The sequence below is a fragment of the Epinephelus moara genome, chromosome 1 (assembly GCF_006386435.1).
Source record: "Epinephelus moara isolate mb chromosome 1, YSFRI_EMoa_1.0, whole genome shotgun sequence".
NCBI lineage: Eukaryota > Metazoa > Chordata > Actinopteri > Perciformes > Serranidae > Epinephelus > Epinephelus moara.
In genome coordinates this window covers 4,171,367-4,194,155 of record NC_065506.1, presented here as the reverse complement: position 1 = coordinate 4,194,155, position 22,789 = coordinate 4,171,367, and the positions used below count along the sequence as shown (strand labels likewise).

At 39.6% G+C, this 22,789-nt stretch overlaps 1 protein-coding gene across 7 annotated transcripts in view; it reads right to left on the bottom strand.

Moving 5' to 3' along the window:
* si:ch211-220f16.2 (golgin subfamily B member 1) overlaps positions 1-22,789 on the bottom strand; it is a 54,624-nt gene that overhangs the window by 30,955 nt on the left and 880 nt on the right. For 5 of the 7 annotated variants that reach the window (XM_050041000.1, XM_050041029.1, XM_050041047.1 and 2 more), the window contains exons 2-15: positions 20,781-20,839; positions 18,726-18,890; positions 16,388-16,525; positions 15,914-16,030; positions 13,865-14,020; positions 13,430-13,609; positions 13,130-13,252; positions 12,763-12,876; positions 12,296-12,599; positions 10,779-10,894; positions 10,425-10,542; positions 10,148-10,239; positions 9,906-10,056; positions 1,558-1,709 (exon numbers count right to left, since the gene is read on the bottom strand). In XM_050041000.1, the coding sequence (XP_049896957.1) occupies positions 1,558-1,709; positions 9,906-10,056; positions 10,148-10,239; positions 10,425-10,542; positions 10,779-10,894; positions 12,296-12,599; positions 12,763-12,876; positions 13,130-13,252; positions 13,430-13,609; positions 13,865-14,020; positions 15,914-16,030; positions 16,388-16,525; positions 18,726-18,890; positions 20,781-20,825 (1,971 nt within the window). In that variant the 5' untranslated portion in view covers positions 20,826-20,839. The remainder of the gene's footprint in view (positions 1-1,557; positions 1,710-9,905; positions 10,057-10,147; positions 10,240-10,424; positions 10,543-10,778; positions 10,895-12,295; positions 12,600-12,762; positions 12,877-13,129; positions 13,253-13,429; positions 13,610-13,864; positions 14,021-15,913; positions 16,031-16,387; positions 16,526-18,725; positions 18,891-20,780; positions 20,840-22,789) is intronic. The other 2 variants (XM_050041015.1, XM_050041040.1) reach the window with 1 other exon arrangement.

Sequence of the window (22,789 nt, the reverse complement as noted above, 5' to 3'; positions counted from 1 at the left end):
AAACAGAAAATAAGGGTAATTCCCAAAATATCATACTATTTCTTTAATAAGAGTGTAAGTCCAAGATCAATATGGGCTATTAAGCCATCAACTATTTTGTTTTATTGCAATTATTGTTACTCAAAATGGCTAATTTGTGATTTTTTTCTCACAGATTGCAATTCAGTTTGCTACCTTTATCAACAACTTCACCTCAATGGTAAAACCGACATAATTACAAATGAACGATTTGGTAAAAAAAAAAACAAAACTAAAGAAAAACTATCAAATTGTGATTATATTGACTAATGTTGCAATTGGGATAAGATTCACGACGATGGAGGGAATGCTTTCACTGAGGCCATGGAATTGCAACTGACAGAATGTGTACTGTAGTACCATACTAAATCTCTGTAAAGGCAGATCATGGAGACATTGTAATTGTTCACGATCTTATGGTGTCATATCACACATCTCTATCTTGACCTTCGACCATAAAATTCTAATCAGTTCATCACTGAGTCCAAGTGAATGTGCAAAATATTAAGAAATTCCCTAGAGTGGTTCTTAAAATATCACATTCATGAGAATAACACAGATGCAAAGTCACAGTGACCTTGACCTTTGACCTACAACCACAAAAATCTAATGAGTTCATCGTTGAATCCAAGTGGACAGTTGGATTTAAGTTAGGATCTGTACCAAACAAAGACGTTTTTTTTAAGTGTGTGTAATATGATTTGCAGTCTGAGACATCTCAGCAGCACTGTAAATGTTTATGTTTATGTTTATTTTTATGTTTATTTTAAGGATCCCCATTAGCTGAATGCCTTGGCAATCAGCTAGTCTTCCTGGGGTCCACACCTTACATACAATATATTACACTACATTACATATAAAACATACAATTTCATCAAAATCTTAATTTAGAATGATATTTTGACACATAGTTTGCACTTAACAAATACTGTGATTCCTGGATTTTGGATATTGCACTGGGCCATATTGCGATTTCGATACAATTCTAATAAATTGTTTGGCCCTAAACACAATCATTTAAAAGTAAAAGTTAACTTAAAAAGTAACTGTGGAGAAATCATTTTAACTGAAAAAGCAGGTTCATCAGGGTACTTGCGGACTGGCTTCATAACTACTCCCAAACAATTTAAACTAGTTAAAATAACAGAAGGTATGCCTGGACCTTTACTCGTGGAGCTTGTTGATGACAATACACAGCACAGTGAGTGCTGACTGTAAAGCCTACTTCAGCAGAAAGCAGTCATGTATCTTCAAAGTTTGTTCGGGCCAAGTTTAAATTCTGTTTGACCTGTGGTTGTTAGGTGATTCTGAATTGTTTATTTCATGCAGGACAGGGCAGTAATTGATAAAACTTCCATGTTTTTGCAAATAACGAAAAGTCATGCAGTTAGCATATTTGCTGAAGATGCTGGTTTTTGTTCCCTTGGTTAGAACAATGTCATTGGAAACAACACAACACATATAAGCATTTAACAAATGTCTGATATTATGCTGGTATAACCATGGCACAATTACAGTACTGTCAGTCTGTCCACCTACCTGCAGGCTTCGTTGGGCTGGAGCTGCCGGCTTCTTGGCCCTGTGGTGACCGAGCCCCTGAGCTTGAGCCAGCTCCTCCTCCAACTCCTGCTGCCGAGTGGCCAGTGCTGGATCGGAGCAGCCAGGAAAGAACCAGTCATCCTCAATCAGTTTTGTGCCACAGGGAGAGGGGGAATGTTGGGTTGGATTGAGGATGTATATATGGATGGAGGTCAGTGGGTATAAAATGGGTAAGACAGAAAGATGGTAGAATGAAAGAAGATGTTTTTCCAAGACAGGATGGAGGAGATAGAGAATAGATAAGTGTGCTGGCATAGATTGTGTTGATAGTGGTTTTGATGAAGAGGGAGATGAGGCACTTTTAACACTGCATATAAACTTTGTAACATAGAAAACAATTTCATCCAGCAGTGAAAGAAAAACTAGAAATGCACTGTAAGAGAAGTACAGAGACTAAGAGAATCAAGGATGGAGACAGAAAGTTTCTCAAACTGTATCTATGCACTTTTGTATTTGCATAAGGTATGTGGACCCAGGAAACACTTCAAAAGCAACATTCTGGTGAGAGCCATGCACACCTAATTTGCATAGCAAAGGAAAACAGCAATCAAACATGTGGGAGACGGGGAGCACAAGTGGCTGTGGGAGGAAGGAGAGGTCCCATTTTCATGAGTCACACTTAAAGCCTGTGTTTCACCACTGTTTCTTCAAAAGAAAGACCAGACAACTATTTAGAGTAACACAGCGCAGGTACAGATCTGAGGGGATTCTTGCAGTGCTTTTAGTTTTAATTGAGACTTTCATATTGCAGCATAGGATGCAAGCAGGGTAATGCCAAATTGATTAGGCAGAACAAAACATGTTCCCATCTGTTTTGTGACAACAGGCTGATATTTGATGTGCAGGGGAGGGGAGAGGGGGAGGAGGGCAGCTCAAAGCAAAGGGTGGGGCAGAAAAAGAAAAGAAGTTCAGTGGATTAAGCAGTGGTCAGTGTGGGTTTAGTGTTTAAGCAGTGTTAAGCAGAGATGGGCTCTATTCAAAAGAACTATGCAAATACTACAAGCTTATAGTAGTAGTAAATATCATTCAGAACATGCAGCAGGACTGGGTAAGATCATCTACACTAAGAAAGTAGAATAAAACAAGAATGAGGCAGAATAGAAAGACTGCCTTGTGCTTGGCACTTCACTGGCCACAGCAGTAGGGATTATATGTGGAGGATACGTAAGAGCAGGAGAAATGAGAGTGTCAGTCGTCTGCTTTAATATCTTAGAAGTAAATCTGTCTTATTTTCTGGTACGTTTCTTCTTTCTAAGCCTGAGAATGCCATGAAGCAGAAATGTCTGGCATACAAAGCATGCAGCTTATTAGGGCTTTCATAAAATGAAAGCAGAAAACTGTGTTCATATGGCACTGACTTGCTTTTCTAGAGTTGAGTCCATTCAGTTTTCAACATTCATTGATTTATTTCCCCCCAAAATGATTAGTTATGTAAATTAAATCAAACTGCAAAGTCAAAAACCAACACCTTCGTTGCCCCCTGAACTAACTCCCCTTAAGTTAGGGCTTTGGGTCAAATATAGTATCTTGCACCCTGCATCACAGACTTCTTGCTGCCCATTGCTGGCAAAGGTATTGGTCCTCATTTATCAATTTAACATACACACAAGTGTACATTCGAACTCAGAAATAATTTAACAACAGGGTTCACATGTAATTCATGAAACGTTCCTATCTTGCCAATCACAGCATAGGAACGATCGGCCACTGAAAACAATCGTTATTTACATATCCTGCCCCAAATATTCTTGGGTTTAGAGGCGTTGCCCCAATGTTAACAATGTAGAGAGGTGTTATATGGCCCAGAAGAGAAACTTCTCTGAGCTGGAAATAGAAAAGCCAATGTCCAAGGTCCAATTTAACCAACTGGTTTGATTTGGTATCCTGAAAAGTGCCATCAAAGGAAGTCAGTAAAACACAGTATGGAAAGCAATCATTGCTGTGGTCAACAGCGTTGCAATGGACCAACCTATGGCATACTATATTAATAACTTTAGCCTATATATTATATAATATTGATATTGTTATAATAGCCTTTTCACATAAAATTGAGGAGCATGTGGCCTCGTGTACTGGGTCTGCTTCCATTTCGGGCCCATTCTCGGAACCTACCGGCTGTATTCGGCGTCTGACTTCCGGCAGACGGCGATACAGCCTCTGGGGGCAGACCCCCGATTTTTTGGCATTCCGGTTTGATTTGGGCGGAGGAGGCGAATTTCCGTTTCCGACTTCCGTTTATATATAAGTAAATATGTTGAAACATTGCGGTGGATTCAGAGTTTGCAGTGACGCCAATTATGTTCCGCCTCGTTAGTTCACCGCACAGAGCATTTAACCTGGCAACAACTGCAGCCGGCTCAAACGTGACTGATCAACATCACGCGGACTACAAACACCCTAGCACCGGAAACCAGGGCTCTTCTGCTCTTCTTCTGGAGGCAAGATCTCCGGGGTTTGCCTACAGACTCTACATTCACTGAATGTAGAGTCTGTATATAGAGACTATTTCAGGCCTAACTGGTGGCAGAGGAGACACAGATGCACCACCTAAGTCCATTCCATTTTAATTATATTTTTATATATATATAATTATATTATATATATTTATATTTTTGATCTGGTTTGCCATTGATTAACAGAAAAAAAAAAAAGAAAAAAAAAGAAAGAAGAAGTTTTAGATCAATAATAGTCAGGCATCAGTTGTGTTTAACCTTCGATCAGACTGGAGCCAGTCCCACAGAACCAGGCAACTGCCAGCTATGATAAAGAGCTCACAACCATGTGATGGCTATACATTTTTAAGTGATTAATATGGGGCTACAAATACTTAGATGTCAGTCAGAATATGGTCTAATAACAGTTCTCCAACTCAGCGAGATCTACTCAACTGCACCACAAGTCCATGCTGACTCAAACTTGCGTACACGAGTTGTGACCTGATGTCAGATTTGATTGTTGCTTCTGCACACTTCCCAATCTATAAATGCCGAGCTTTGCATGAAAATGACCGTACGCCATTCATTTTTATAAATGAGGGCCACAGTGAGCTGCAGCAGCAAAACAGAGAAGAGAGAGCTCATCAGCAGGCAGTGATGTTGATGAAGTTGTAGTCAAGATGTCTCTTGATAGTGTTTATAGCAATTAATAACCTTCATCATTTGACTTAGTGAAACAGCATGCCACTGCCACCTTAAACCCACATTAGAGCAACTTGTGACACTTTCCACATCAGCAACAAAAGGGTAATTACAGTATTTCTAGCAGCACTTGAAGGCAGCACCAACAACAGCATACAGCAAGCAAGTTATTTAATATGTATTTGTATTTGGCCATTGTAGCTCCACTTGTATTAAATCACAAAATGTTACACCAATAGGAGTGACTGGATTAACTGCAAAGTTCAAAAAGACTAACTACTAACTAGGCCTGAGCAAGGACAGGAAAGGTTTCTGTTTTCCTCTCAGCATTAGAAGAAACGGTGGTGCAGTGAGACACACGGCTCGATACAACTCTGGCAACAAATTAACGGCAGCAGTTTTTCAGAAAGAGTGCTAATTACTGTGAGGGCTTTGAGTTGAGTTGTGAGGCTTTGAGTCTTGTTACTCACACTAGGTTCATCTTCTTCACTTTAGTGATTCAGTAATTTAACAGTCAGTGGCACACACAGCTGATTAAAATCAACAGCCATAATTAATGTAAAAGAGACCGCTTGCCTTTTCACTTTAAGCACAACTGTGGTTTTATTTCACTTAAATGAATAACAATTATATTTTGTGCGTTCCTTTGAATGAGAAGATGTGTAGAAGATTATTGTTTAGGTTGTCAAATATTTGCACTTGGCATGTCCATTTCTTACTCGTAAGCTTTTATAAAATATTCTAAATACCATAACTTTAATTTCGCTTGTATATCCTGATCTTAAAGTAAGTCAGTGAATCACAAGAAAATAAAACATTTGAAAAACACCTGGACTTTGTGAGCTTTATTAGTAATGACTGATACAATTCATTTGTAATAAATAGGATAACTTCCACTTAGCCCTTTACACTATTAGCCTTCAAACAAAGACAGCCTATATCAAAGTTATTATAGACATTTGCCCTCTTCCAAGAGTTAGCGCAAATCCTACTATCCCAACACAAAAAAAACAAAAACAAAGTTGTTTCATTATATTTGATACTGAGATATTATTATTGATGGATTATTCCAAAAATATTTATGTGTGGCCGCACCTGAAATCGAAGGATGAAAATAATAAACAATGGGACAGAAAAACAGAGAGAGGTAAAGGAATGAAAAAGAGGAACACAGGAGAGGGGAAGAAAAGAAGAAACAAAGGGGGAAACAAAATGGCAGATTTTCAAATGCAGCCCAACACTGTACTGCCTGTAGCTCACCATAACAGAGGTGAAATTCAGGGGAGCTGCAGGCAGTACAGTGAGTAAGAGCTGCACTGGAGGTTTAGGGGAGCCTGCATGCACAAAACTGATGGGAAACTGTTCTGTGTGGCTGCTCCCATCCCTGGAGCATGGGCAGGAGGGGGGGAGTGGGGGCAGAGGTCCATGAGATGGGAGGCAGCACAGGGTAAACCAAATGCTCCCCATTAACAGCGGAGAGCACGGGCGAGGGATATGAAAAGGAAAAATATGTTCAGTCAGACAACAGAGGACATGTGGTAAACAGTAAAACACAAAATCTAAATCTCTCCCTCGCTACTACACAACATGGTGGTGGTGTAGATGTTGTTGGTAGTGGTGGTGGGGGCAGGGGGCAGGGTATTAGGACAAAGTAATAGGAGTTACAAAATTTCCACTCAATAAGGTTAATTAAATTTTATTGAATTATGCTGAGAGATATTTCTAATATTTTGTTCTCTGCATCTATATCTGTTATGATATACTAAATATTTGAAACACTACAGTATAATGCTGTACACTTAAACAGCATTGCAGATTACAGCCTCCAAAGTAATGTCAATTTTATTTATATGGCCAAATATCACCAATTTGCCTCAAAAAGCTTTATAATCTGTACAGCACCAACACCCTCTTCCTTTTGTTCCTGTATCAGGAAAAACTCGGGGAGAAACACAGGAGGGATCCCTTTCCTAGGACACACAGGCATGCAATGCTGATTAAGTTTTACTCCTCTCCTGATTCAAACGCTAAAACATTTTCAAAGGGGTAATCAAATTAATAAACTAGTAAGTTTAAGTATGAGAGAACAAAGTGGCTGTACCTACGGCCTAGGCTCTGCTTAGACGTCTACCCTACGCCATAGCCTACACCAGCCCTATTCAATTAGCGGAGTGGTCCGGACAGGGATTGGTACCGAGACCTGGTATGAAATGGCCCGGGGAAAATTTAATCAAGACCACAATAATGATAACAGATAACAGAGAGCAGGATGAATGACTTAATGATAACAGATAACAGAGAGCAGGATGAATGACTGATAATGATGTCTGTGTGCTTCATATTTAGATACCGTTACTTTTTTCACTCAGTATTGTGATTTCAGGATTAATTCATTAATTAACATATATATATATATATATATATATATATATATATATATATATATATATATACATATACATATATACATATATATATATATATATACACGTGGCTCTTGTGAGTTAAAGTGAAGCCAGTTTATGTACTTGTGTGAAATTGTCCCCATTAAGCAATGTTTAATCTGTGTTTTGAATCAATCAAACTTAACAATTCTTCACAGAATCCCCACTGACTGACATTTTGGAGATGTAACTGCAGAGGGACACATACACAGCATTGCACAAGTATAAATGCTCACAAAGGTTTAGGCCACGCATGTAGGGTAAAGCGTAGGCTTTGTGTAGAGCCGACGCTCAACTATAAATCTACCTTAGGTGCTAATTATGTCAATTACAATGAAAAGAATGGAAAGTTGGGTTATAGTAAATTAAGGCCACAAGTAAAATTACAGTATATTAAAAGGATACTTAACCCCCTGAAAAGATCATTTATATATCAATTACTCACCCTGTGTTATGTTGAATTCAGGAAGAAAATGTTTTTTTTCCCCATCCAACATTTTTAATGAATTGAAGTCATAGGGGTCTGTATTCAACAACAGCAAAACTGTGCTGTGTGCAATATAATCCAAGTCTCATTCATCCAGTCATATGCTCAGTACTTCACAAACACGTGCATTTTCACAAAAACTGTAATATCTAACCCTCTGAGACCAACATAGGCTCATTTTTGTCCTTTTTTTTGGGGGGGGGGGATCTTTTGGGGAGATAGCAGGTCAGCAGTATATGCCACATGGAAGTGGTATACATCACCTAAAAGCTGGAAACCTGAAGATTAATATGAGATGCAGTTCAGCACTATGTGTCAAGTTTTTCTAGTCATAAATCTGTAACAAACATTTTGTTTTGGTTAGGCGCCTATTCAAACTTTGGTTCGAGGTTTGAAGTGTATGGGGGCTTAGACCATTATAATCAAAGTATAGGATGGCCATTCCCATGCTCAGTTATGTCTCATAGGTTGTTACAGCAATTTTTGGGTTGAGACCATCTGGGTGCTAAAGGTAAGTATTTTTTTTACCACATGCCACATAAAAATGGTCAAAAAACCCTCCAATAGATGACATTATCACACTAACCCTAACCCACACTACATTAAGTTTCATGAGACTGTGATTATCCTAAAAGTTCAACATAATAAAATCTACCACTAATAACACATTTGAACAGTTCCTAAATACAAAAAAATGTACCCTGTGATCTATATGTAGAAATCAACAGGTGACTTCTCTTTTAGCAAAATCCTAAATGATTGATTTGGCTTTTTTTTCCCACCTGGACCTTTATGCTCTGCCATGTCTCCTCTAATCATGACCGAGGAGTTGCTAATTACCTCGCTTTCAGCCATGTTTGTTGTTGCCAGGGGAAACAGTATGACGTCAAAATGTCAACAAGTCCAAATATCTCGAATATCACAATATGAATTTTTCATATGATGTTAAAAAAATATACCAGCATTTTTGTGAACAATATGATATGGCCCACCCCTACTAGAGGTCACTACAGGTAATTTTATACAGTGATGTCCATTAAAGAAATGGTCTCACTAAAATGAAATGGCTATTATGGAGGCTAACATCATCATAACTGAATAAAATTGGGCCCATTGCATCTACAAGAGTCTCAGCTTCCCAGTCAGATCCAATTTTTGCAATTCCAAGACTGTTTAGCGACCTCAGTATGCAGAAATGTTCAAGCATAACAGGTGAAAAAGCACATTTATACTGCATACAAAGAGGTGCTTTTTTGTGCCCAAAACGGTATGGGACTAGCATAAAATGGGCATGTCTGTAAATAGGAGGTACCCATAGAACCCATTTTCATTTAGATATCTTGAGGTGAGAGGTAAAGGAACCTTTCACTCTAGCTTTAAAACTTCTGACCTGAGAGGCAGCCCTCTTGGTGAACTGCTCTATGTCTGCCTGTAGTGTCCTCTGTTGTTCCTCATATACCGCCAGCTTAGCCTCCAGCATTTCTTGCAAACATTGAACACACAATGTTCATTTTGAGATCACAGCTATTAAAAAGCCTTCTAGAGCCTCTGAAAAACAGGAATATCAGATGGGATTGCCAGCAACCTGGTGGGTGACAGATTTCCGCATAAACAGTTTCATGCACAGAGGAGTAATGCAAATGTGTTGACGTACCAAAGTGTTTCAAATGTTACATTTAAGCACAAAGGCGGGTTTGGTAAGTAGTGAGCATACATCTGGAAAATTGAGACCTGGATTATGCTGCACGAGTTGTCTGCGAGTTTGTAATAAATGTTTGGATACAGTTGTGCACAGGGTGAGTTATTAAATAACAAATGATCACTTGGGGGATGAAGTATTTCTTAAAGAAATATTTTAGATACTTGTAATTTGTACAAACCAGAAAAATGATTTTGCTTAAGTCTGTGGCACATGTTGCATTATGCACAGAGCTAATAATCAAAAGGAAGATTTCCAATCACATATTAGTTACTTAAGTGTATTTTTTCATTCATTGCATGAGCCTGACAGTGTGTGAGATTCTCTACGCAGATTAGGTGTGCATTAGGCAAATATGTGAACATAAAAAACACCAACATCCATGTGTGATTTTCTATACAATATAAACAATGGCGCAGGCTTTTCATTGAATTGTGACTCTGATAGTTACTCCTGGGTACCTCATGGTGATGAACAACAGAGCCTGTTGAGTTTGTGTCTTCCTCAAGCAACAGCCTTACCCTCTCTTTCCTCCTCCATGTGGCTGATGCGGAGGGCCATGGCAGCCTTCTCCTCCTTGGCGCGGTCCCTGGCGCTCACTGCCTCAGCTACCATCTCCTGCCACTCCAGCACCTGGCTCTGGGTGTCATCAGCACTGCCGGACTCGCTTGCCTGTGACCAGAAGGAGCAGAGAGTTAAAGGAGATCACCAATGAGCAGGTTTCATAAAGCCGCAACATTTAGGAAAAGCCTGGAACCCTGACCTGAGAGGCAGCCCTCTTGGTGAACTGCTCTAGGTCTGCCTGTAGTGTCCTCTGTTGCTCCTCATATACCACCAGCTTAGCCTCCAGCATTTCTTGCAAACATTAAACACACAATGTTCATTTTGAGATCACAGCTATTAATAATGCATATTAACTATAATTCTGGGGAAGTTAAGACATAAAGTAGAGAAGTGAAATTTACAAATGAAATGTGATATTCTGATGTTTATGTTACACTTGGGAAAAAGCAGACGCCACTCTGGTTTGATTTTGGTACCGTTCTTTGCTTTGAGCTCCTCAAATTGCTCTAATTTCCACAGATTTTCCTCCCTCTCCTCCTCCAGTGCTGTGATACGACTCTGCAGGGCAGTCAGGTCTGGGAGGGCAACTCCAGCCTAAAGGGAACAAAGTAAACATCTTTTAAATGGCTCTCATTTTTTGCCTCGCAGCCTTGCTCAGAGGAGTTCCTCATGCATTTTGTTATGCTTGATATTTTTGGATATTAACATATTTTTCATCTGACAAGGGATAACAAGAGTGCATTTCAACAAAGAAAAATCTAACAGGGCATCTATAGAAAGGAGCATCATTAAATCCTTGAAAATCAAATCTGAAAATGTTGTCATCTCACCTGGCTTTTCTTCAGCTCCTCCTCCAATTGTCTAATCCGAGATTTCGACCAGGCTTTCATTTTCAGGAATTTGGCCTCTGATCTGCTGGCCTCGTCTGTTTTTTGCTTTGCTTGGGCTGCAAAAAATGAAGAGAGAGAATATCAAATAAAATCAGTCTCTATCAGATTTGGGTTTAACAGCTGCCCGGTACGAGTGGAGACAGACTCTGAATTGTTTTCCCGTTGTGACGTGTCTTTATAAACCAAAACTCAATTTGAAATACTGTCTACATCTTCTGCACCGTGGCTCTGATAATTCCTTTAAACAAATCTGACATGTGGTTTGGTGCTGCATGAACCTGCCTTGCATAAAAGAGCGCAGAGAAGGAGAGGAGGAGCACAGAGCTAGAGCCGCTGAGATTTTTTAAGAATATATAAAGCTCATTTAGAAGAAAATTGTAAGAATTAGTACATGGCTATTTGAAAAAGAAAGAGGAGGAGAAGAAAATGGGAGGAAGAGAACAAATTGAGAAGAGGAGAGCAAAGGAAAGCAGTAGAGAACAAGGGAAGGAGAGGAGAGCAGAAGACACTTAGCCTGATTGTTGCAACTGCCCATACACCTACTTACTAGATTGGTTTGTTGGTCTGTCGTTTTATTTATCCAGAGCATTTTTTTTTTTAATTTTGTGTAAAGATTTGTTGATTTTGAAAGGCTATATATTGTATAGACCACTAAAACATGCACAATGTGGCTTTGTTTTCTTTGTTGTTGTCTGTTATAAATGATAAATGTAAAAAGCAAATGTGTATTTGTTGCAGCTGTTAGGTGCACATAGTACAGATCTTAAGACACCTCAGATAGACATTTTCCCTGCTCATTACTGTGCACAAATATATTGAATGTACTTAGGCCTAAAGAGCTCCTCTGGTGCCAGCACTTATGAAACCTCCTGGTAGGGTGCGCTATGCAAGCGTACAAAAAATGTTTGTGGAAGGGATGCCCTTTTTTTCACTTGAGCACCTGTCTCTGCATGGCACTGATTTACGCATAGTCAAATGCAACTAGCTGCTGACTAGGGCTGCAACGATTAATCGACTAATCGATGACTAATCGACTATTAAAATAATCGGTAACTATTTTAGTAGTCGACTAATCGGTTTGAGTCATTTTTCGTAGAAAAGTACTATAAAAGTACCCCAAAATACTCTTATTGCAGCTTCTTATGCTGAAATATTGGCAGCTTTACACACACTCCCATGACGGTGAACTAAAACCCTTTGGCGTGAGTACGAAACAAGACATTAGATGACATAATTTTGAGGTTTGGGAGAAACAGACTGACATTTTTCAACATTTTAACACATTTTTCGATAAAATGATTAGTCGACTAATCGAAGAAATAATCGACAGATTAATCGACAATGAAAATAATCGTTAGTTGCAGCCCTACTGCTGACTATCTTAAACCACCATGAAAATTTCTCTTTATTTCTTCCGCAACAGTGAGACTGAATAATCCTAATTAAAAACAACCAACCTTCCAGCTCAGCTATCCGTTGGATGTAGGCTGAATCTGCAGGTATAATTCCACTTCCTGAGACCTCCTGACTGGGAGGTGGTTCTGCTACCGAGGCCTTCCTCAGCTCCTCCAGCTGCCCCAGGAGATCCTGCTGTATTTGGGCCATCTGTGCCTGATGCTGCTCAGCCATTCGCTGCACCTCCGCTTGCTGCTTTTCCATCAGGTCGCGAAGTTGTGCCCGCATCACATGCTTCTCTGCCTCCATCTTGGATTCCAGGCTCTCTCGTTCTACTTGTAGCCGACGCAGCCGCTCTGTAAGCTCCTGTGGGGTTAAAAGATGATGAAGATGACAGATGAGTTAAAGAACTGCATTAAATTTATCAAGGCAGAATACTTACGTAAGCATTTAAAAAACCAAGCACATCATCACCAAATACACACCAGGAAGAAAAGAATGTTTAAAGTGAAAAAATGTTGTTCCTTACCTTTATCTGTTGGTCCCTGCCATCTACCTCTCCCTGCAGAACATCAATGACCTGTGCTTTACCCAGCAGCACTTCCTCCTTCTCATGAAGCTTCTGTTTTAGAGCCTTCAAAAGCTAAGGAAGAGACAAAAAAGATGTGTTTACATTACACAACCAACATTGAAAACTTTCTATGATCCATGTGTTGCAAAGTAAATGTTGCTACATCAGTAACTTGACTGTGTTAAGGCACTCTTGAGTATCCTTTGAGTAGCACGTAAGTAATTGTACAATAACAATATTACAAAGAGAAGACAGGAGAACTTCTGTTAGTTAACAGAATAAGTGTTTCCTCACTAATTCATTTGGAAATGAGTGTTGTCACTACCTGCTCTAAGTCTGCGCTGGCATCAGACTTTGCTGCTAGCTTGAAGAGCTCTTGTTCATGCATCTGATTGATCTCCATCAGTTGGTTATCTTTCTGAATAATAATGTCTTTGAATGTCTGGATCTAAAAAAAAAAACACAGTGTGCATCATCAGATATACCAACACTTCTCATAAAAATTACGGACAACAGTATCAAATTGTACCATAGACGCGTCACTGCTTGCATGAATTTTGAAGCAAAGTTCCTGTGCAACCAAACAAATTAGCTAGAGTAACAACTGATTGCTTTGGAAACTTACATTCTGTTTGTACATGCTCTCCTTTTGAGTGTACTGCTCCTTCTCTGTGGCCAACAGCTCTTTGAGGCTGTCCGTCTGCTCCTGCAGCAAACTGTAGCGCTCATCTGCTTCTCCCACCTTCTTGTTTAGGCTCTGCACCAGCAGCTGCAGATCCTGCATTGCTCCACTGTCCTCTGCTTCCTGAGGAGGTATGGCACAGTATAGCACTGATGAGTAGACTTAGCACTGATGAGTAGACTGACAATATACTATAGAGTGCAGGACATGCAACTAACATGCATTATTGCATTTTGGGTGGAACTTAAATGAATAAATGCCTGGGAACACTCTATCCTCAGTTATTTCTTCTGTCCTAATCTCAAGATGTGAAAATGTTTACAGTGAAAAAGTTCTGAAAAGATTATGTTCACACCACATTCTTGTGAGGTGTATGACCTTTTGTTGTGGTGCAGATGTGATGGGCTGATCTCCTGCTTGTGCTGTTTGCAGGTGAACAATATATGCCTCTTTTTCTGCCAGTTTCCTGTCCCTCTCTGTCAGCATGGCGTCCATTTCTTCACCCCGCTGCCGCTGTGACTCGACCTCCATCCTCTAGAAGAAAGAAGTAATCAGCTTTTCGTTAGAAAACTACAATTACCACCTCGTGGTTGTATGCTATCGTTGGCACGGACACATGAAAACAGACTCTAATGCCTGTTTGTTCACTGTAAATGTATACCTGGGAAAATCAGAGCTGTCTACCTCAGTCAATTAAACCTTACAAACCCCGCCACAACAGAAAAGGGCAGATTAAACAGTAAAATGAAAAAATGAAAATTGCTGTTTCTATGCAGCGCAAGATATCAATAAATAGTTCCAAATTGAGTTTAATTAAAGGCATAGACGTTTTGAGCCCTGAATTAAAAGCACTGAGAGCTGGAGCAGATCTCAAGTTTTCTGGGAATTTGTTTCAGATATGTGGTGCATAAAAACTGAATGCTGCTTCTCAAATATTAAGTTTGGGGACGGTAAGCAGACCTGCACCAGCCCATCCAAGAAGTGTGTATCGTTCATTGCAGAGCAGCAGATCAGAAATGTATTTTGGGTCCAAACACACACTATTGTTAGCCTGTCCAATGTAATAAGTTATTAGCAACTGGACTTAATGAACAAGTCAGGAAAATAAAGAGTCTTTGCTAATGGTTCCTTTGGGCTTAACTTGTTTAAAGCTAGGGCTGCACTCTATCTTGAAAACATGCGATATGCGATAATGTTGAATACTGCGATAGTATGACTCGTGATAAATAAACACATATTGAAGTACACAGTTTGAATGTCTTTTTGCTTTAAGTTTGTGCTGCCAACACAGACCCCAGAAAGGAAATAGCCTATGTACACTGAATAGAAAATCAATAAAATGCTGTGATGCTGATAATTTTCAATGTTGTGAGTCCTGGGAAGTGGGGACCAACAGCTGGTCATTTGAGTGGGTCCCCAATCTTTGTTTTTTGACATACTGTAGAGTTAAACTGGTGTTTAATGTTATTTGGTTATAATTATAGTTATATTGATGTATGTTGAAAATGTATCTGAAAGTTAATTAAAATCCCAAATCTGAAAACTTTATTTGCAAAGCCACAGACAGTATATGTATTATTATAATAAATAGTCTATGTACAAAATATTATACAAATGTCCCATTTTGAACTGAGTTTGGAGAGCAACAAAATCATCTACCCAGTATAAGGTCAATCAGATGATACAATGTGATACATAAATGTGATTCGTGGTAATTTGTGGTAATCCTGAGTTTCTATGGATCATCCATAAAAATGTAAACATGTTACTGTATAAATTTAATATTCAACATTCTTAGAAATATGCTTATTTTCTTCTATTCTAAGAAAAGTTGGTCTTGGGGTGAAAATATTTTTTTCAACAAGGCGCATCCCCTGGACAGACATGAGTCAATATAGTATTGATCAATAGGGCAATTGCATTATCACAATGTAGAATTATCATGGGACATCACTATGGACAGCAAAGCACCATCGTCACTGACTTAAGTGATGATGTAAGATAACATGGATGTCTGTTGTAGTTACCTACATATTTGTGAATGCGAGCGTATTTTATGAAAATATAAGGTTATTGTCTACTGGTGGTCTGTGCTGCCCCTCTATCTTTACCAGGAAACAGCAGTGCACTGAGCTTCAGAGGCGGTAATGAAAACAGGTGGGTGGGCAGACAGACAGGTGTCAGATCTGCGCAGAGCACGAGAACACAATCACTGATACATCAGGGATAGTATGATAATAACACTGGAAACAGTTTGACTCAGTGATTTCTGTGACAAAGCCCTAACAAAATATTTATAATTAATCTTCTAAATATAACAATGCAAACCCTCTGTGTGATACCACTCACGCAAAATAACATTGTTTACACAGGAGTTTACGAGGAGAGCCAATCTATCTCATTTTGCTGTACATAAAATTACTCTGCCTTGTTTTCCAGTTCCTCTTGTCTTTGTGCAAGCTGCTGCTCTAGTTCCTCAACCTTCTTCTTTAGTAAGACAATCTTGCCTCGACTGGCTTGATCCCCTCCTCCTTCTGATGGCCCCTACAGGGAAACAAGAAGACATAGAATAAATAACATAAAATCAGGAACACATTGGACTACATTTGCCAGAAGACCAGTAACATGACTCAAACTGGATGCTCATATTGCTCTTATTTATTTGCTTACATATTAGCAGTAACAACTTCATAAGTCGATGATGCATGTGCTTTACAATGAATCTGCACTGTATCCTTTGTGCCCCCTAGTGGTGAAATTGCTTATTGTGTAAATATGAATTGGGATTAAAATTCAGTCAGATACATAACAGACATAGCGTTGAGGTTTATGGAATTTATGCATTCATTGTAGGTATTCACATAAACTGATACAAGCATGGATGTGTGTGCATGCCTCTACCTTTTTGCTGTGTGTTGGCGTGCCCTGACCTCCCTGTTGTTTCTTCAGCTCCTCCAGCTGTGCAGTGAGGGAGGTCACCTTGGCTTTGTTCTGCAGACGCAGCTTTGACAATTTGGACTCACATGTCTCTTTCTCCACCTGGGTCAAGGACAATGTGCTCTTTATCTCAAGCTTGACATATGATAAGTGACGTGCTTTATGCAGAAGCAATTCTTATAAGAACATTTGAAAAGATGCTGCCAAAAATGTTGACCTGGACAGTGTGAGATGAATGGTAGTGTGATGATGGCCTGTGATGGAATGAATGTCTCTGTTTACACTCTCCTGTAAGGTGGCTTCTACGCCAGGCATTTACTGTATCGTGGCTGAACTCTAATCTCACATTCTTGTCTTTAGTATTGTGTAATAGACTTTGACTTGGGAGTTTAATAGTTAACTAGATCCTGTTTTTTACAGAGTGAACTCACTCAGTGACTAACAGGAGCAGAAAAACTCATGTGACCAACAGTGCCTGGCTCTGTCATATACAAATCCCTCTCAGATGGCACCAGAGCATTCAATATTGCATTAAGTATAAGGAAAATCACATTAAATATCCATCCAATCCAAAACACGTGGAATTATCATATCGGTATTTTAAACACAAAGTGACTGAAATTAACAGGCTACAAAACAAAACTGAGAAACAGTAACTTCATAATAACCCCCATGAAACACTGTGCTTGGCTTCAGTGTAGCTGCAGTTCAGGTTTCAACTGCAAAATAAGGGCACTCCAAAATCCATCCAACTATTATTATATTACAGGTTTTCTAAAGATGAATTTTAAATTTGGTCCTAATAATGATTTCATTGAACCAACAGATATTTATTATGTGTTATAACTGAGGATGCATAATATACATTGGGCTGAAAAATTATCAGCCTATAAAGGGACATTTATTTTTACTATTATGTATTTTTCCAATAATGACATTATAACTAATAAATAGCGCCAATAATACAAATCCAGACAACAACACAATTGTCCCAAAGGTCTGATCCCCGACCGGCAGACTCCCCACCAGATCAGCAAACTTCCCGCTGCCGTTAAACAGGTAAGATACAGCACTGATGGACCGTCTCTGGAACGCTAGCCCAAGTTAACACATAAGCAGCGGCTCACATCCAACGCTGAACATAGAACACCTAATAGAACCACCCTTAAAGAACATTCTAAGGCTAGGGGAAAAGAGTTCAAACGGCCCCACCAAACTCACACCAAGAAGGCTCCATTCTGTCAATAAACCCATTAGTGACCATTGGGTTAGCTGTGTGATGCTACAGTTAGCCCTTAATTTGTACTGTTTCCTAGCAACCCAGTCTGGAGCATGTCAACCCTGCCTGACTGTGCTCACTCAGCCTCTGCCCTCTGCTTATACAGTGACAATCTCTATTTCTCTCTCGGTCACTGCATGTGTGTGAGACAGAGCCACTTTATTGTTTGAGGTGAGTGTTAATGTGTGAGGTGAATCATTAGGGCATCGCCATTCTACTTGGTAGATGTCAGTTAGTCTATTGTGCAACGATGAGATGGTGTCTGGACGTGTTTATAAAAGTGTTGGACCGTTCATATGAGTCAGCTGTCACTCTGTTTGTCTCTGTTAATAGAGTCTTCGGTCTGCAGACTGATAAACCAGGGATTCACACAGTGACACTGGGCTTCATAATACCTCTCTTTCTCTCCACAAACAGTTGTATAGGCTACTACACATGTAGCATACACCCCAGTAACAAAGGGGAAACACTGTAGCCTAGTTTTGACATAAAGTTTTAACCTTTAAACCTTTTGTGTTCATTTAGTATGTTTTTTTATTTTGGTTTTACAGTTAGCTATGAATTTAAGACTGAGAATGACTTTAAAGTCATTTTACTTTCACATCCCTGTATTTATTATATTTATCTGTGGTGTAGGGTTCTATGGGGGCAGGGGCGTTGAGGACCATTTGTCAATACTCCCTCTTTCTCTCCCTCTTTTTCACAGCCTAATGTTGGCCAGTATGGAAGAGTCAGAACTGTTCATTGTTTTTGTTGTGTTAACAATAGTGCTATCAGTTAAATTTGGTTAGGTCAGAGCCATGGAATCTTAAATCATCTATTTTTTCTCACTGCAGTTTGTAAAATTATTTTAAAAATACAAAAAGGTGAATTATCAGTTACAGTATCGGTGTCAGTAATGAGAGGGAGGTAATTATCAGTTATCGGAGTTCTCCAACAGTGCTCCTCATATTTGTGTTACTTTTCAGTAACCCAGTTTATTTGAGGCGAGCTTCTTGAAGGTAGGAGAGAAACTTTCCTCACCTTCAGTTGGTCATCTTTGGCACGAAGTGTTGCATCCTTCTCCCGAATCATCTCCTTCAGCTGAGTGACAAGCAGCTCAGTTTGGGTGAGCCGGTCTGCCATTTCTTCTGCAGCAGCCTCTCCACCACCAGCAGCAGCAGCAGCAACATGGGGAGAGCCTGGGCCCTGGGGACAGATGAAAGAGATGGTGGGCTGGTGACCCAAAATAAGCACTGCATTTGGTTTTGAATGCTGCACCAAATGCACATGCTGGCTAGACAACAACTGAACACACCCTGTGCTGGAATAAGTATACTGGTACTTGTCTGCGACAACATTTTAGAGAGCCATCTGGAGTATGCCAGCTTTAGAGTGTGTGTATTTAACTGTGTGTGAGATTAAGGAGCACTAGGACCTAGCATCAGGAGACAACAGAACCTAAATAAAACAGAGATTGTAACGCTTGTGATTGCTGAAAGAGGAGCTATAATGGAGCAAAAGGGATGCACTGATTTCAGTTTTTATTTTTGGATACATAAATACTATTCTGTAACTGTTATCTTTTTTCTTTTTCAATTTCAAATCTGTATACCTCACTGTGCCAAACAGATTGGGCTTATTCCATGATGTGCAAGGTAACATGAGACTGTAAATACACACCAATAGCTGATGGTCATACACCTATATTGTGTATAGACTTGTGGAAATTTTAATGACATTATTTGAGGGAGCTTATAAAACTGCGCTGTTACACTTTTTAAAAAAGACACTGATGGAAAGGGTCTATTTAATGTGGATCAGACATGTGTGGCCAATACATGATCCATCTCAAAAGTCAGTAAATGTCACAATACCAATCCAGTGTCTGTCAGGAGGAACAAGAGGGCTTAATAGTGAAAAGCAATACAAACAAACATGACTGAGGTAAAGGCTAATGGATGTCTCAAAAGATGAGACATGTTGCTCTTTTAACACTTCAGATTAGTAGCTATATGGATGAGTGTGAGTTGATAAGTTTCTACCGTTTTTTTCCCCGTTAAAGGGTTTTTTTGGGGGGAGTTTTTCCTTATCCGCTGTGAGGGTCATAAGGACAGAGGGATGTCGTATGCTGTAAAGCCCTGTGAGGCAAATTGTGATTTGTGATATTGGGCTTTATAAATAAAATTGATTGATTGATTGATTGATTGATTGATTGATTGATTGATTGATAGATAAGTGGATTTAATGTTTTTGAGCATTTTTATCAATCACTGATTCCCAGCAAGACCTAATATATGAAGATAACCATACAGGCAGTGCAGTAAATAGGATGGGGATGCAGGGGGATTTAAGCTGGAGCAGTGATACCCCCTCACAGGAAGTGTGAGCTCCGGTTGTCTGAGCTAAAGCCCTGAGCTCAGCAGTCTACCTAATTCCAGTCTATCTGAACATGAAACAGACTGCAAAGCTTTCGCTGGGTTTTATTTGAGCCCATTAAACATCTAGTAATAAAGATAATATGAAATGATTCATGAAAACGGCTATTAGTGCTTGCTTACTTTACTCTCTCATTAGACATTTCTGCCACCAACTAGCTACAATGACTTGTTGCCAGTCTAGTCAATGTGTATCATGTGACACTTATGATATTTTAATGGTCATGCAGTGCAGCACTTGTTTTTAAATTAGTAATACGAAGAAATTACTTCGCCTAATGTTAGACATGTTTTGGGATTTCTATGAACCTATTTGAACATGAGCCAAAACAATGTATATTCCAAACTTTTCCAAGGCATTCTGTTTATTCCAAACCATTTGCAGAACTGGAAAACAGCTTTTCTGATTTTCCTGGAATATCATGGCCGTGGGAACCCTGAGACATGAACCTGTGTTTCTCTTTAGTGACCTCCGTTTCAGCACAAGCCATTTTCAAGTCTGGAATTATTGCATCCATCTTTTTCTTTTTAAATGGTTCAATGGAAACAAGTCGTGAGACATGTTGCCCAAACACAAAATATGTGATCATTCTTAATGTAGACACAGATTACAATGTGACCATTCATTCAAGTAATGAAAAATAAGTACATGTGTACTTACTCCAGGGCCAGGCTCTCCCTCTTCACCGGAAAGCCATTTCAGCATGGTTTCGTTTAGACCTAAAAGAAAAACAGACAGACAGAAAGACAGACACATGCACACACAGAGTAAATAAATCATTCAGAATCCAGAAAAGTGTCCATCTTACTGCTGGTCATTGCATCTGTTCTGGGTTCCGTGGTTTATTAGCATTTAGAAAATGATTGTTTTCAATCAAACAATCCAGTATTTCAACTTTATTCGAACCTTGACTTTATCTTTGTCTTCACTTTATGCCCCTCCATGGTGATGGCATGGCTAGTCAGAAATTTAAACCAATAAAGTCTCACGGACCCTTGACCCTTCACTAAGTCACGCCCCTCGAATGCAGACTGACCAATCATAGCGTAGAATCAGCCAGTTACACGGCTGTGCTCCGCAGACTCTCATTCAATCTTCTCAGATTTTCTCAATTTTCAGGCTGGATTTATGGTTTTTTTTAGCTTAACATTGTGCCTGGGGCACATGTAATAATGATACTTATTACCTGGAGAGGTTGAAAGGAGATATATGTTTCTTCGCCATTCCAAAACCAAAATCTAACCCTGAAAAGTGCAGGGTTAGCTAGCTAGCTAGCTATTAGAAAGCAAAAGCAGCATGTGTATACATTCAGCTAGCTAGCTAGCTAACTAACTGAACGTATACACATGCTGCTTTTGCTTCTTAATGATAATACTGAATCAAGGACTACCCTGCTCTACAGGAACTAGTGAAGGGAAGCAGTGAAACATTGTCAATATTCAACCAGCTGTGTGTCATCGCAATGTGTGCAGATGAGCAGTGTTTGGCTTCTCCTGGATCTGCACACACCACAGTGACACACAAATGGTTGAATACCGGCAAAGTTTTCCTTTATATTCATTGTCTTCTGTCTCAAACTGCCAGTGATGTGATGGTTCACTTTATCACGGTGAACTGTAGCCTATAGTCGGGCTTTAGCTTTTAAGTATCTATATCTTTTTAACCTGTTTTTGCTACTGAGGGAGTTTGACATCCTGGATTTATCATTCAAATATATATTGTTGACCTTTCTGTCTGCTTCTCTCTGAAACTGCTTATTTGTTTTTCAAAAGAATTGATCATTTTTCTTGAGGGAATGCAGTTAATTACTGTGTGGGCTCCATGCTCGCTCTGACAGCTTGTTGGACCATGACAAAGGGGCAGGGCTTAGGGAAGAGTCAACTCTACCCCTCCTATCAAGTAATAATGCCTCTATTCTGCCTATTCCATGGATTTACATATTTGACTGGAGAGACAGGGAGGGACCCTGTCTCTTGACTCTGACATCCTGACTCAAGTTAAAATAAAGTAAATTTACAGAGCAAGATAGCCTCAAAAAGCTATTTCACTCTTTACATTATCTTATTATCTTGAAGACTTAAGGCAAACCAGACCAAACTCGTGAACATGTGTAATTGTATGGTTAACACAACATTACGTAGGTGGTGGCTGAACCTCCAAAGAGCAGGACTGATACTGTGTTTTAATTAATGAGCAGGCCCTCCGGAGTTGCAGCCAATACAAGACTATACTTTCTCGCTATTCCTTTCTTAAAATATTTACAAGCATCCTAGAATAGCAGATGACAGATTACGAAGCACAGGCTTTCAGGTCAGTTCACAGGGCAACCTGAGTAGCAAGTCATAGGTAGGCCACTTCAGTCAAGTGATCACTGGGATGTTGGCTTAACAAAGAATCAAGCATTTCTCATCTTGCAGCTGGTTGCAGGCTCCATTTCAGTAGCAGAAAGGCGCAACCTTGTTTAAAACTAGACTGACAGATGTGGCTCCTTGTGCCTGCTGTAGCTAGTGCCACAACAACAAGGAGACTAAACTGGCCACGACTTGAGGCCTGATATGAGGTTGAGTACACTGACAGGGTGCATGATCAGCCGAATTCATTCAGCTTGCTGAACAGTCCAACCCACGTGACACAGGGAAAATCAGGTCAAACTGGTTCTCTCAAGCATA